Raw genomic sequence first — 16262 nt, 5'->3', positions numbered from 1 at the left:
TTCTATGTTTCTATGTTTGAATAAGCACTGCCCTTTTGTATATGGTGATGAATTTAAACAGTGGAAAAACCCAGACCAGATATTTGACCGCACAAATGTGTGACTACAACCCTGGGATAAATCGTTTTGGGAAATACATTGCCTGTTTACCAACTGACAATGCCCCTTTTCATTTTGATTCAGTAAAGCTTTGGGTTTTTTTTAATGTATTTTGTTAAGTAAGAACTGAAAGATAGCGCCAGCCACCACATTGATTCACACTTGAGATTAGCCTTCCGAGAATGCGATAACACAGACCCGCCCGAATCACGAGTTTGATTTGGTGTGAAATGATATAAAGGGACAAGTGATGGATGGTGACAATCTTAAACCTGACAGATACGCCCGGAAACAGATGACGTCATGTATAAAAGTATAAATTTGCTATTAAATAATTAAAAATAAAATTAAAACATATATAAGACGGCTGGTATTAATTAGATTCAGGTGATATTACGAGATGGAAGTTATAACAAAAGTTGTGAAACTTTTTTTTAAAAAAATTTTTTTTTTAAAAAAGTTTGCATCTTTCTTTTTGGGTGTGTGTCATGTGATCCGAGAGATAGAAGCAGGAAGTGGCGAAGTTGTAAATTCCATCCTCCGCCGTTTAACGGGTCCCCGAGAGCGAAACAGCGCGAGATATTAAAACCAACAGCCTGCACCACCTTATTAATTAAAAATATTAATTAATATATAAATATTTTTTTTTAAAAAAGAGACATCAGCGCGAACATGGTGCGGTTTGTCTCCAACATGTACCACGGTAGTCACCGATGCCTCTGCTGCCATGTCCGAACTGGAACCATTATCTTGGCCGCTTCATACACGGTGAGTGGGAGAGAAATTAATTTTTAAAAATAATAAGATTTCTTTTGGTGGGGGTGTGGTAGCCGGGGGAGGAAGATAAAATGAAAGGCGCGGGGAGGGGGATTTGGGACTCCACACGGAACGGCGATGGGTTTTGTCTTTCGCCAGACTTTAAAAAAAATATATATATAATAATAAACACCTGCTGTGAAGAATGGACATTTCGTTTGGGATTTTAAGAGTTCCCGCCCGTGTGCTTTTTTTAAAAAAAAAATTCTACCTCTTGCTCCAGCCTGTGGTGTGGGGGGGATGTTATTTTGTATTATTAATTAATTATTATTATTATTATTATATAACGGTCTCGGAGCACGAGCGCCGTCTCCTCCCTCTCCCGCCGCCGCCTCCTCCTCGTGCCCACCGGCGCGAGGCGCTGCCGTTACAAACGGATTTTCCGTTTGAAAATTTGAAATGATAGAAAAAATAATAGTTTTTTTTTGTAATAAAACTAACACTTACATTTTTATATTTGTATATACCTTAATTAGTATATTAAAACATCAGCGCGAAACACGGTCCGCCTTTGCCTCCAACCTGTACCACGGTAGCCTGCTTGGTGGGTCAAGCTTATCGCTTGTCTTGTTGGGTCTTGTCATTAAATATATATTTTTTAAGTTTTGTTATGACCTCCAACTCGCAATGTGACGTGAATCTAATACCAGCCATGTTAGTGTGTAAAAAAAGAAACTTTACAATACATTTTGGTTTTCTAATATAGAGAGTGGTACACTTTTTTTTACCCTTTTACATATATGGTGTATTTTTGTTTTGCACAAAAAATTCCATGTACTTTGTGTAATTCCCCTTGAGTTTTTTTTGGGGGGGAAATGCATTTTTTTTAAAAGGCAACAGCACAATTTGAATTTATGGGGAATATGCTCCCCTTACTGGTTTCTGGTAATGTATTTTTTCATGTTTTTTAAATCAAGATGTCAGCAATAATGTGGGAATGTTACTGTGCTTCTTCTTATAAACCTGCAATTTGTTCATGCCGTTGCCTCTGCCTTTATAAACCTTGAAGTCATTCTGAAAGTTAACCCTTCCCACCCCCAAAGTGAAAGGTGTTTATAAATTGCTTCAGAATAGATCTGTGCTTTAATTCATTTTTGAGAGGACAAGAATATATTTTTATTCTAGGAGTTTTTATTCCCACCGTTTCATTAGAATATTGCAGCAAAACAAATCAGTCCTAAAATCCATCAGCCAGACATCTTTAATACGTTCTTGGGCCTGAGTTAATTCCCACTGCTGTCAAAGCTAAACTGGCTTGAGTGATCTGGCTTCCCTCTATTCACTCACTGTGCTGAGCCTTTATCAAGGAACATTCACCAGCAGCCTCCAGACAGCAGGCATTCAGAAGGTAGATCATGCACGTAACACACATGACAAAAATATTAAATGTCGCTGCTGCATTGACTGGGACTGCTTTGCCTCCCCAATAAGGAATTTAAAAAAACACATGCACAAGCCAAGACAACAGATCAGTTTTACGATTGGGTCCCTGTTGGACATTATGCTTGGTGGGTCAAGCATATCACTCATATTGTTGGGTCTTGTCATTGGGTAAAAGGGCATATCAAACAGGATTTTGTCTGAAATGCTGTTATAGAAAATAAAATGGCAATCATTAAAACTTAATATATGCAGAAAAAATGTGCACCTTGGGATTCCTTTTTTTAAAAAACCTACTGAAAACAATCATATCGGGACATCGTCAGTCAATAATTAAAGCAGGATGAGTGTTTGGAAGCACCCTATAAGTGCCTCTAATCTGAAGATCAGTTGTAGATGAATTATTAAAAATTCACATTTTAAGGGATATACCGTGACGTACAAATGTACTTTAGAAAAAATGCTATTGTATGCCTATTAAACGACTGCCTTGTTTTGATGAGAGTATTTTTGACCTAGTGGAGTCTTACCATTTTGGAGCTCAGCTCTGGTGATATAAGTTGTGGGAGTAGCTTGCATACTCCATTGATTATGAAGGAAACTAGTACTTTAGACTGTCCTGGAGGCTAATTCAGAGGTGTCTGACTCTGGAAAAAGCATGTAGGAGTCTGAAGTGCCAGCTCCCTTTCAAGGATAAAAGCACTGCTTTGGAACGTGCATTGGCAGATGCCAAACCTGCAGCAAGGGGAAGCAGAGAGATTGGGTGTCTCCCTGAGGCCAAAAATGTATTGTTAAAACAAGCATTTTTCCTAATTGTAGTACATCTTTTCAATGGGGACAGCATTTTAGATAGAAAATATGGTAACCAGCTTTTTTTTTAGCATTTGTGCACCCCTGTGTTTAAATATGAGAAAATAAAGAAAGAGGTTGAGCAAAGGATAGGAAAGGAAAGAGAAGAGCATCTCAAAAAAAAGTTAAAATATACAGAAGTTACAACACAGAAATAGGCAATTCGGCCCAACCGGTCTGTCTCGGCACTTACCCTTCACGCGAGCAAATATTTATAATCACATTTACCCACCCTGTTCCCATATCCTTCAACCCCTTTTCCTTCATCCAATCCTATTGAATCTAATCTTCACTGTTGACATAAGAGGCGGTTTTAACCCCACCTGTCTGGCGGAAACCAGGCAGGCGAGCAGTTAAAATCAGCCTAGTGACTTACCCGCCAACAACCCGCGTGGATGCTGCCATCTTCAATTTTAACCTGCACTTTTGAGCAGGTGGCAAAGGCAGTCACCTGAAGACAGCAGCGTACTTCTTTAAATATGCAGATCAGGGTTTGATCATTGTGCCCCAATGACAATTTTAACTAGGCTAAGCAGGGAAGCCATTGTGCCTTTCCCGCCAGCTGAAGACAATGGGAAGAGGATCCGGGACCAGAAGACACCGTTTAATGTAAGTTTTTTTTTAACTTTCCTTGTGGGGCCAAGAGGAGCAGGAGGGCTTCCAAATCCCTCTTCCTGCGACTTACCTTTTTGCTGGTGAGCCTCCCTTTGGTGCGAGCCGGGAGCAGCTGACCGGCAGCATGCGGATGAGATACAGAGTTAAAATCACCCAGGCCTGGTGCTGGGTTTGGGAGAGGGGAGGGGGGATTTGGCACTCGCCCACTCCCCACCCACCTGAGTTCTGCTCTGAGTTAAAATCGGGGTTACTGTTTCTGCCTCAACCACTAACCCTGGAAGTTACTTCCACTGCCTCACAACCCTGTGAAGAAGTTTCTCCTGCCCTCTGTTCTATTACATTTAATCTTTTGTATCTATGGCCCCTCGTTCTTGACCCCTCAACTACTGGAAACAGTCTGCTTCTATCTACCCTGTCTCATTCTTTCATTACTTTAAACACATATCATATTGTCCCATAATCTGCATTCTTCTCACGAAAAAAGGCCCGATTTTTTAAGTCTTTCTTCGTATTTGTATTTCCTCATACCAGATAACATCCTAGTGAATCTGCATTGTACTCTCTCTGAAGCCTCAATGTCCTTCCTATAGTTAAGAGTCTAATACTGCACAGAGTAATGCAACAGGTCTTATTAGGTTGTGTATATAGGCTCATCATAACCTCGACTTCTATATTCTATATATCTTGAGATGACACCTAGAAGTTCAACAGCTTTTTTTTAACGGCTTTATCAACCTGATGTGCTGCCTTTAATATTCTGTGAACCTGTACCCCCAAATCCCTCTGCTCTTCCACAGCACCGACCCTACTTCCATTCAGAATATAATTACTGCTGGGTTTTTTTAGCCAAAATGCATCACCTAACATTTACTGAAATTGAATTCCATCAGCCATTTTTTTAGCCCATTCCCCTATCTTATCAGTATCCCTTTTCAGTATCCTTTTGGTCTTCTAAAAATTTAACTACATCTCCTATTTTGGTATCATCTGCAAATTTCAACATCACTCCCTTTAAGCCTATATCCATATCAGTGAACAAAAGTGTTCCCAGATCTGAACGCTGAGGAATACCACTACCCACTTCAAACCACTCTGAAAAATTGCCCTTGACTCCTATTCACTTTTCTCTCTCCTAACCAATTTTTAATCCAGTTTGCTATCCTCTCCCCAATTCCATGTTCAGTTCCATTCACAACCCCTCAGATAATGAAGCAGTCCGTGTCCGCATGCAGCAAGACGTGGACAACATCCAGGTTTGGGCTGATAAGTGGCAAGTAATATTCGTGCCAGGCAATGACCATCTCCAACAAGAGAGAGTCTAACCACTTCCCCTTGACATTCAACAGCATTACCATCGTCAAACCCCCCCCCATCAACATCCTGGAGGTCACCATTGACTAGAAACTTAACTGGACCAGCCACATAAATACTGTGGCTACAAAAGCAGGTCAGAGGCTGGGTATTCTGCGATGAGTGACTCACTTCCTGATTCCCCAAAGCCTTTCCACCATCTACAAGGCACAAGTCAGGAGTGTGATGGAATACTCTCCACTTGCGTGGATGAGTGCAGCTCCAACAACACTCAAGAAGCTCAACACCATCCAGGACAAAGCAGCCTGCTTGATTGGCACCCCATCCACCACCTTAAACATTCACTTCCTTCACCACCGGCGCACCATGGCTGCAGTGTGTACCTTCTACAGGATGCACAGCAGCAACTCCCAAACCCGCAACCTCTACCACCTAGAAGGACAAGGGCAGCAGGCACATGGGAACAACACCACCTGCATGTTCCCCTCTAAGTTACACACCATCCCGACTTAGAAATATATCGCCGTTCCTTCATCATCGTTGGGTCAAAATCCTGGAACTCCCTACCTAATAGCACTGTGGGAGAACCTTCACCACACTGACTGCAACGGTTCAAGAGGTGGCTCACCACCACCTTCTCGAGGGCAATTAGGGATGGGCAATAAATGCTGGCCTTGCCAGCAACGCCCACATCCCATGAACGAATTTTTAAAAATAATCTTCTTTAGCAATCTCCCATGTGGTACCTTGTCAAAGAATTTCCTAAAGTCAATGTACACTGCATCCACTTCATTTCTCCCATCTACCTCCTCAAAAAATTCTGAGGTTTGTCAAGTATGATTATTCCTTTGGAAATCTGAGCTAGCTATTTCTAACTCTTTTCTCTTTATATACCTATAGAGTAATTTCATCCTAAATAAGACACTCAAATTTTCCCTCACCACAGATGTTAAACCAGTTGGTCTGTAACATGTAATTACCTGGATTAACTCTTCCTCCCTTTTTAAAAATGGGTACTACATTAGCCACTGTCTAGTACTCTGGCACACATCCACACTCAATATTGCCCTGAAATATAATTTCTAGGGCCTGTGCAGTTTCATCCTTGTGTCTCATCTCCCTCGGCAGCTTGGGCTGTATCCCGCGAGCCCTGGCACTTTGTTTTCCTTTCGCTTAACTAACTTAGCTAAAATTTTCCCCTTATCTATCATAATATTATTCATCTCGTTCTCAACTTGAGGATTGACATCCTCTCCAATATTCTTCTCTTTGGTAAAGCCAGTACTGAAGTATTTCTGTAAAATAATGCCAATGTGATAATCAAATGTCAATACCACAATCATATGTCAAGTTGCAGAGCTAGTGAAATTCTTATCTAATGGGTATAGAAACACTACAGTAGTTTAAGACTCCTTTTCTTCTTACTTAACCACTTTTAAAATGGGAAGATGAAATCCTGGTTTACAAATCACAGTATCTGTTCAGTTTTGTTTAACAGAGTATTTTTTTGAGTACAGGTATGTGGTTTGAGAGATGTTTTGGGTTGTTTTTCTTCTGTAGGGAATGTGTCACCCAGTTATGCTCTTGCTGTAATTCCTGACCGCATACTATTTTGTCAAGTTTTTCCAGGTGTGTTATTCAATCTCAACTTCTCTCATCAAAATCCCTTGCTGCACACTCTGTCTGAATCTGCTAGTGTGCAGCCTCAGTGTTCTGTCCAAGCCTCAGTGTTTGCTCCATGTCCAATCTGTTGACAAGAGTCGATTTTGCATCTCCAGAAGATTGACTGCTTATGCCCTTATCTGAATGCAGCGATCTCGGAGGATTGTAGGGCTAGAGGAGATTACAGAAATAGGGACGGGCGAGGCCATGGAGGGATACGAAAACAAGGATGAGAATTTTTAAATCGAGGTGCCGGCGGACTGGGAGCCAATGTAGGTTGTTATAAATTAGATAGCCAATTGCTAGAGCCTGGTCTTCAGTTGCTTCCAAGCCTTTATTCACAGAGATCCCTCTTACACACACACCACACCCTAGATAAGCTCTCATATGTCCCCACTTGACACACACCACCTGAATACAATTAACAATCATTGATAAAAATCACATGATACAATTAACAGAGGTCAGCAAACGCAGGGTTGATGGGTGAACGGAACTTGGTGCGAGTTAGGGTACGGGCAGCAGAGTTTTGGATGAGCTCAAGTTTGCTGAGGGTGCAAGGTAGGAGGCTAGCCAAGAGAGCAATGGAATAGTTGAGTCTAGAAGCAACAAAGGCATGGATGAGGGTTTCAGCAGCAGATGAGCTGAGGCAGGGACGGAGATGGGCGATGTTACGGAGGTGAAATGTAGAATATATTTTACCACTATTAAGATGAAGCATTGCTCAGGATACAGGATTTCAACTTGACTGTGTAACTTAGCAGCTGTTGCTTTGGGGGACAGAGAGCCAGTGTAGGTCAGCATGGTGATGGGTAAGCAGGAATTAGTGTGGGACAGGAAGAAGTTTATGGAGGGTGGAGAGTGCAAAGCTGACCAGAACAACATTGGAGAAATCTCATCTAGGGATGATGATTGCATGCATAAGGGTTTCACTGGGAGAGGAAGGCAAAATTGTAACAGTGGAAGTAAGCAGGCTTGGTGATGAATAATAGAATGTGGGGTTTTGAAACTCAGCTCTGATTCTTGCATGTCGCCTTGTTACGAACAGCCTGATTTAGCCTGAGCAACCAGGCAGGGAGGGAGATGGAGTCATTGCCAATGAAGTGGACCAAAAATAATGGCTTTGGTCTTCTCAGTGTTCTGGCTCTTTGTGACTTAATATCATACAGGCAGACTGACAGCACAAAGGTAGTCAAGAGAACTGATGGAGAGGTAAAGCCAAGTGTCTTCAGCATACGTATGAAAGCTAACCACATGACTGTGGATGATGGGAGAGCATATAGATGAGGAAGAGTAGGGTAGCTAGAATAGAACCTTGGGGAAATTGGGAGAATACTGTGCCAGGTGGGAAAGTTTGACTTTTTCTGTTTCAACACGCCTTACCAAGTTTGAGATTACAAGTGAAGTGAAATTCAGTATTTCTGAATATTTGTAAAAATGGATGTGATTGGCTTTGCACAGCTGCAGTTCCTTCAGGCCACTTACATTAAAATACTGGCCCTGGCAAGGTTGAACGCTACAATACTTAATTCTAAAAAACAAAAATGTTCATTATCATTATTCCAATTATTTGCTAACATCAAATGAATGTATATCAATCCCTTATGAAGGTTGCCTAAATGCTGGTTTTGTTATACTCGCTCGTGACTGAAAAGGTTTCATAAAGGAAGTGGTTATTTTGCAGATCAGTCAATTAAATGTCCTCTTCTCTGCTGCATATCTTGTTGCATGCTTATGTTCGGAAGTGTTACCAGGTGTGGTGCAGAGTGTATGCTGCATTCAGGAGGTCCCTCCCTTCCCCAGAATCAAATTGATTTCATTCCTGGATATGTGAATTACCTTTTTGACTTTGGATTTAATTGATATTAACTTTAATCCTATGCAGTGATGGAATTTGATTGCAGCTATGTATTGGGACCCTAAAATGTTGTCTGCTTTAGGATAACCTTGAAGGGTTTTGATGTAAAACAGCGTGAAATAGTATGGCCTAAAAAATTTTGGGCACTCCCCCCTGCACAGAGTACATACAGGGGAGATAGATGACCGGGGTGGAGAGATCACTAGCAGGGGGGAGGGTGGTGGCAGCGGCCTGCACGGTCGGGGCTTAGGTCAGGGATTGGGGTTCGGGGACAAGTTGACAAAGTGATTGCTTTGCGAGCCAGTCCCTACCAGCCTGAGACATGACCAAAATTCGGCATTGGGTCTCATTTGAATTAAACTGGTCAGCTACGGACACCAATCGGGCATTCTGATGCAGCTCGCCTGTCAGGGCCTGGCAAATTCCAGCTGGCTCCAACACTGAGCCGTGCTGCACATAGGTCTGGGGGGAGATGAAACAAGGGGGTTGAGCCTGGCTTGCAATAGCCCACAATATTTTTGTGGAGCCAGGGCAACACACCTGTTCCTCCTAGCTCCACAGAAATGTAATTTTAAAAAAGTTTTCTGATCATTTCTTGAGCGGCCTTCAGTGGTCTCTTTATGAACCTCTGAGAACTACTGGTTGTTATAAATTGGATAGCCAGGTCGTGAAGGCTAGCATACTAGAGCCTAGTGCTCTGAGATAGAGAATTCTAAGGATTCACAACCCTCTGCGAGAAGAAACTCCTGCTCATCTCACACTTGAATTGCCGACCTCTTATCCTGCGACAATGCCCCCTAGTTCTAGACTCTCGAGCTGGGGAAACAATCTCTCAGCATCTACCCTGTCAAGCCCCCTCGTAATCTTATGTTTTAATGAGATCACCTCTCATTCTTCTAACCTCCAGAGACTATAGGCCCATTCTGCTCAACCTCTCTTCAGAGGACAACCCTCTCATCCCAAGAATTAATCTAGTGAACCTTCGTTTCACCGCCTCCAAGGCAAGTGTATCCTTCCTTAGATAAGGAGACCAAAACTGGACGCAGTACTCCAGGTGAGGTCTCACTAAAGCCCTGTACAACTCTAGTAAGACTTCCTTACTCTTGTACTCCAACCCCCTTGCAATAAAGGTCAACATGCCATTTGCTTTCCTAATTGCCTGCTGTACCTGCATACTAACTTTTTGTGTTTCTTGTACGAGGACACCCAAGTCTCTCTGGACACCACCGTTTAATAGTTTCTCACCATTTAAAAAATATTCTGTTTTTCTATTCTTCCTACCAAAATGAATAACCTCGCATTTCCCCACTCCATCTGCCACCTTCTTGCCCACTCACTTAATCTGTCTATACCCTTTGCAGACACTTTGGGGTTGATTTTCCAGTGAAGTAGCGGGTGCCTTGGGGGGGAGGGCAGGCTCCGGAAATCCCGAGTGGGTTTGGAACCCGGCTTCAACCCGCAGACTTCCGGGTTCTCCACTAACGCAATTAAAGCCAGCAGGATGATGGTTAAGAGACTTATGTAGATACTTGAAGTATTTAATTTTGTCCGCATTAAGGCAGGGGTCGATTTTTAAACATCCTCGGCTTGTTTCCCGTGCTGTGGGAAACACTCCATGTTCTATCAGACATGTTTCAGCCAGCAGCCAGTTGGACATTCAAATGCTTGTTTGACAGATGGGGAGAAAAGGTGAGTTATTGCAGCAGGGCACTCAGTTCTTTCACACAAACTTTTGGCTGTTTTCACTGAGGGCAGTTAAGAGTCAACCACGTTGGTGAGGGACTGAAGTCAAATATAGGCCACACTGGATAAGGATGCCAGGTTTCCTTCCCTAGAGGACATTAGTGAACCAGTTGGGTTTTAATGACCGTCTGACAGCTTCATGGTCACTTTTACTGATGCCACCTTTTTTTAAACTGAATTCAAATTCTCAAACTGCCATGGTGGAATCTGAACTCACGATCTTTGAATTATTAGTACAGGTCTCTGGACTATTAGTCTTCTAACATAACCACCACACATCACACCCAATGGAGGAATGTGAGATGATAAACTTTGGGAGGAAAAATAGAGAGAGGAATATACAGAAAATGGTAAAACTTTAAAAGGAGTAGATGAGCAGAGACTTGTGGATTTAGATACACAATTTTTTTTTAAGAAGGAGAGGACAAAAAAAAAGAGCATATAGGATCCTGGGTTTTATAAATAGAGCTATAGACTACAAGTAAAGAGGTAATGCTAAACCTATGCAAATCATTGGTTAGGCTGCTGTTAGAATATTGTAGTTTTAGCACACTATATTAGAAAGGATGTCAGGGCCATGGAGGGAACGAGGAGATCACTAAGATGATACCAGGATGAGAGGCTTTAATTTTGAGGAGAGACTGGAGAAACTGAGGCTCTTTTTGTTAGGACAGAGAAAGTTAAGAGGGGATCTGACAGAGGTGTTGTTGAACTATGAAGGGTTTTAATAAGGCGAATGGGGGAAAACTATTTCCACTGGTTGAGTTGGTATGTAGAGGGCAGAAATTTAAAATCCTCAACAAAAGAATGAAGGGAAAGGTTAGGAGAATTTTTTTTTATGTAGCAAGTTTTTAGTACATGGAGTACCCTACCAGAAACAGTGATGGAAGCAGATTACATGATACATTGTTTCAGTAGAAAATTTGCTTGTCAAATCTTAGATTTGAGTGGAAGAATGGTGCATCATTTAAACCATTTCATGGGGAAAAACTCTGCAGTGGCTGGAGTCCTACCTAGCACAAAGGAAGATGGTAGTGGTTGTGGAGGCCAATCATCTCAGGCCCAGGACATTGCTGCAGGAGTTCCTCAGGGCAGTGTCCGAGGCCCAACCATCTTCAGCTGCTTCATCAATGACCTTCCCTCCATCATAAGGAGGATGATGATTGTTCACTGATGATTGCAGTGTTCAGTTCCATTCGCAACCCCTCAGATAATGAAGCAGTCCGTGCCCGCATGCAGCAAGATCTGGACAACATCCAGGCTTGGGCTGATAAGTGGCAAGTAACATTCGCGCCAGACAAGTGCCAGGCAATGACCATCTCCAACAAGAGAGAGTCTAACCACCTCCCCTTGACATTCAACGCCGTTATCATCGCCAAATCCCCCATAGAAAAACAGAATATTTTTTAAATGGTGAGAAACTATCAAATGTTGGTGTTCAGAGAGACTTTGGTGTGCTCGTACAAGAAACACAAAGTTAGTATGCAGGTACGACAGGCAATTAGGAAAGCAAATGGCATGTTAGCCTTTATTGCAAGGGGGTTAGAGTACAAGAGTAAGGAAGTCTTACTGGAGTTGTACGGGGCTTTAGTGAGACCTCACCTGGAGTACTGCGTCCAGTTTTGGTCTCCTTATCTAAGGAAGGATATACTTGCCTTGGAGCCAGTACAACGAAGGTTAACTAGATTAATTCTTGGGATGAGAGGGTTGTCCTGTGAGGAGATGTTGAGTAGAATGGGCCTATTCTCTCTGGAGGTTAGAAGAATGAGACATGATCTCATTGAAACATCTACGATTATTAAGGGGGCTTAACAGGGTAGATGCTGAGAGATTGTTTTCCCTGGCTAGGGAGTCTAGAACTAGGGGGCATAGTCGCAGGATAAGGGGTCGGCCATTCAAGACTGAGATGAGAAGGAATTTCTTCATGCAGAGGGTTGTGAATCCATGGTATTCTCTACCCCAGTGGGCTGTGGATGCTGAGTCATTGAATATATTCAAGGCTGAGATGGATAGATTTTTTTGACTCTAGGCGAATCAAGGGATATGGGGATTGGGTAGGAAAGTGGCGTTGAGGTCGAAGATCAATTATAGGCCGGTCAGTCTTAACTCGGTGGTGGGCAAACTATTAGAATCAATACTGAGAGATAGGATAAACTGTCACTTGGAAAGTCATGGTTTAATCAGGGATAGTCAGCATGGATTTGTTCATCGAAGGTCATGCCTTACAAATCTGATTAAATTCTTTTGAGGAAGTGACAAGGAGGAATGATGAGGGTAATGCAGTGGATGTTGTCTACATGGATTTTAGAATGCTCTCCATTATTAGCCGAGGTATAGAATACAAAAGCATGGATGTAATGATGGAACTGTATAAAATGCTGGTAAGGCCACAGCTGGAGTATTGTGCGCAGTTCTGGTCACCACATTACAGCAAGGACGTAATTGCTCCGGAGAGGGTGCAGAGAAGATTTACAAGAATGTTGCCAGGGCTTGAAAATTGCAGCTATGAGGAAAGATTGGATCGGCTGGGGTTGTTTTCCTCGGAGCAGAGGAGGCTGAGAGGTGACTTGATTGAGGTGTACAAAATTATGAGGGGCCCAGATAGAATAGACAGGAAGTACCTGTTTCCCCTAGTGGAGAGTTCAAGAACTAGAGAACATAGAATTAAGCTGATTGGCGGAAGGATTAGCGGATGAGGAAAGACTTTTTTACCCAGAGGGTGGTGGGTGTATGGAATTCGCTGCCCGAATTGGTGATAGAGGCAGGGACCTTCAACTTTTAAAAAAGTACCTGGACCTGCACCTAAAGTGCTGTAAGCTGCAGGGCTACGGACCGGGTGCTGGAAGGTGAGATCAGAATGGGCACCTGGTTGTTCTTCGAGCTGGTGCGGACATGATGGGCCGAATGGCCCCCCTCTGTGCTGTATCTTTTCTATGGTTCTATCAGCCCTGATCTTATTGAATGGTGGAGCAGGCTCGAGGAGCCATATGGCCTACTCCTGCTCCTATTTCTTATGTTTTCAGCCAATTAGAAGATGGATTAGTGAAGTTTGATCTGATTACAGTTATTAATGGAATGGATCTGAGCCACTTACCTGCCGAATTCCTCAGGGCTCTGTACTGGGATCATTGTTGTTCATCATTTTCATTCATGATTCTGAGGAAGGAATAAACAAAACGCTTCTTAAATTCACAGATGATGCATTAATGTGCACAGGAGTTACTAATTCAGACCAAACTAATAGGTTGCTGGCCAATTTAGATGAGTTGGGTGAATCTCCCATATATGGCACCTGCCCTTTAATGTGGACAAGTGTCATGCACTTAATTAGGAAACTCCAAGGTATACTTATAACATGCAGGGGTACCTGTTCAATGTCAAGAAAGGGGGCAAAGGAATAGTCGTTGATCAGTTGTTAAAATACACAAGCAGTGTGAGGTAGCCATAAAAAAAGGAAATATAATTTTAGGTTATATTACTAAGACCATTGAGTGCAACTTGAGGAATACATTTAGACTATATAAGGCTCTAGTACGTCTGCAGTTGGAATATTGTCAATTTTGGTTCCTGCACACGGTGAAGGCTATCGACGCTAAGGAGACGGTGCTTAGGAGAGTGACTAGAATGATCCTTCTTAATTATGTGGATAGGCTCCAAGAATTAGGGTTATTTACTTTGAAGAAATGTAGGCTTAGAGAATATATGATTGGAGTTTTTAAAAAAGATGAAGGGACTGGGGGAAGTTACTAATTAGATGTGATGAGTGATTTGTGATGGGTAACCATGGTCTCCTAGAGCTTGCTTGATTGCTGTAGGGAAGTTGGAGAGGAATTTTTCCTGAATTGGATGCAGTTTTTTCCCATTGCCTCTCCCAGGAAATAGCATGGTTAAGGGGTGGGTGAATCATTGACTTGACTTGTGGACCTGTTGGTTTTTTTTGTATGTTTAAGACAGGCCAATTCTTCTACATAGTCTCTTTTTGTAAAGTACAAAAGAACATGATAAAAGCAGGACTTGCTGAAAAGTTATCTTGTTAGCATTTAGGAAACTAAGCGGCAACATTACGTGTATTTTGTTTTTTTAAAAACTCAACAACATCAGTTTACAACAAGCACAGAATTCAAATATATGGACATAAGTTTCAGCTGGAGTCCTTAAGAAACAATATTGTTCTGGAATCTGCCAGTTTTGTGTGCATTACTGCACCCTTTACCTTGGTAGAATATTGCTGTGGAAATTAAATGAAAGAACCTACACTGGGAAAAATTGATAATGCAAAGCTAAACATTTCTGGTAGAGATTAGGGGCACATTGCTCAAGATGACATGAGCAAAGAATACAGGGACAGGAATTGGAAGTTCTTTTATATTTTGGGGAAGTCATATTCTCTTTCAAAGTTACCACAAGAGAGCTTGATGTGTATTTTTTAAAATTCCTTTGCTGGTTGATGGACCCGAGTTATTTGCATGTAGAATAAACAATTGCAGTAGACGTTAATATGACACTTAGGTAATCATAAAGTTTGAAAGATAAAAATACTCTTAACTCTCGTACCTGCTATAGGCAGCAAATTTGTGAGACTAACCTAATCATAATTTATCCAGCCATCCCTATTTATGCAGATGTTTGACGACTCCCTATGGTATGTCCTTTCTCCAGCTTTTGTGGAGAAGTCTTGTTGAAATCTTTATCTATGAAGTTAAGTGGCAGCTACAACTTTTTTAAAAAAAAATCTTTGCAGAATAAAATTTTAAAATGGAAATTTAAAGAAATAATGATGTCACAATTAAGCAGTATCAGCGCTTGGAATTGATACTAGTTGTCTAGACTTGTACATCTTGTAGCTCAGCAATGTATGCTAGATGACCACTGTTACTATTTGCAAAAAGTAAACAAAATGCTGTCTGTTCTGACAGGTTGTTTGGACAATAATGGCTGGATTTGAACTAGTGAGATTGTTCAGGCCAGAGTCAAAAGTAGACCTGTCTGTGATAGGTATTCATCTCGAAGGCGCCTTTCACAAAGGTAAGTAAATATTTTGGATGTTCTTGGCTTAATTTTTAATGAGGATTAGGTTAAAAAATCTGCAGTGTGCTGTGGAAATGATGCATGCACAGAGTGCCAGTTTCTTTTAGCACTCTAGATTGTGGGTAGTAGTCTCATAAATTGTAATAAAATGAGATGTTAAAGTCAAAGCTTTTAGTGCACCACTTTCTATTTTAATACTGCTGCACTCCATATAAAATGCAACAGAGGTGAAAATAAATGTAATGTAGCCTGGCATTAGATATAACTTGTTTTGGTAAAGAAATTTAAATAAGCCTTAAGTTTGAGGGATGGTGGTGGGGGTGGGGGGGTGGAGAAATGTGTGTTTTGGGTGAGGGAAAGAGAAAGACCTGCTAAAGTGACTAATTGACCGTTGGCAACTGCTATCAAGTTAAATAAAGATGGATATCCCTTTTAATCCTGAATGTTGGTCCTGATGCTCATATCCAGTTCAAATCTACAGTTTAAACTTTGGACTCAAAGAAGTACAAATTCCAAAATGTTTTCGTTGTTAAACAAGTTATAAAAAAGCTTGAAGATTTACTTGAATAAAATATCAGTTCTCAACCTTGTAATTATTAAAATACAGGCTAATTAATCTAAAGTGTAGTTTTGTGGAAGGGAATTTGATTTTGAGTAAACTAGAGGTACCATGCTCCTGTCACTCATCACTGCTAAGGTAGTCTCCCATTTGACTTGATGATTAATTGTCCCAGCTTAGTTCTGCTATTCGCGGCCATTTTCCATTAATGTATAAAAATGTACTATGTCTTTCAGTGGACAGTTTTACATCTCTTGTCTTTGACATTTTCATGACTGCTGTCAGTGGCATAGGAGTTTATGGAATTATTAAGGTAAGGATCTACCAGTTTTATATTAAAGT

At 41.5% G+C, this 16262-nt stretch overlaps 1 protein-coding gene across 1 annotated transcript in view; it reads left to right on the top strand.

Annotated features, from left to right (window-relative positions):
• The first annotated feature begins 605 nt into the window (after positions 1–605).
• LOC137342704 (lysosomal-associated transmembrane protein 4A-like) overlaps positions 606–16262 on the top strand; it is a 39305-nt gene continuing 23648 nt past the window's right edge. Inside the window, exons 1-3 of the mRNA XM_068006828.1 lie at positions 606–867; positions 15250–15358; positions 16157–16233. Of these exons, the coding sequence (XP_067862929.1) occupies positions 772–867; positions 15250–15358; positions 16157–16233 (282 nt within the window). The 5' untranslated portion in view covers positions 606–771. The remainder of the gene's footprint in view (positions 868–15249; positions 15359–16156; positions 16234–16262) is intronic.

The sequence above is a fragment of the Heptranchias perlo genome, chromosome 26 (genome assembly GCF_035084215.1).
Source record: "Heptranchias perlo isolate sHepPer1 chromosome 26, sHepPer1.hap1, whole genome shotgun sequence".
NCBI classification, from domain to species: domain Eukaryota; kingdom Metazoa; phylum Chordata; class Chondrichthyes; order Hexanchiformes; family Hexanchidae; genus Heptranchias; species Heptranchias perlo.
This window is presented reverse-complemented; position numbering and strand designations above follow the sequence as displayed.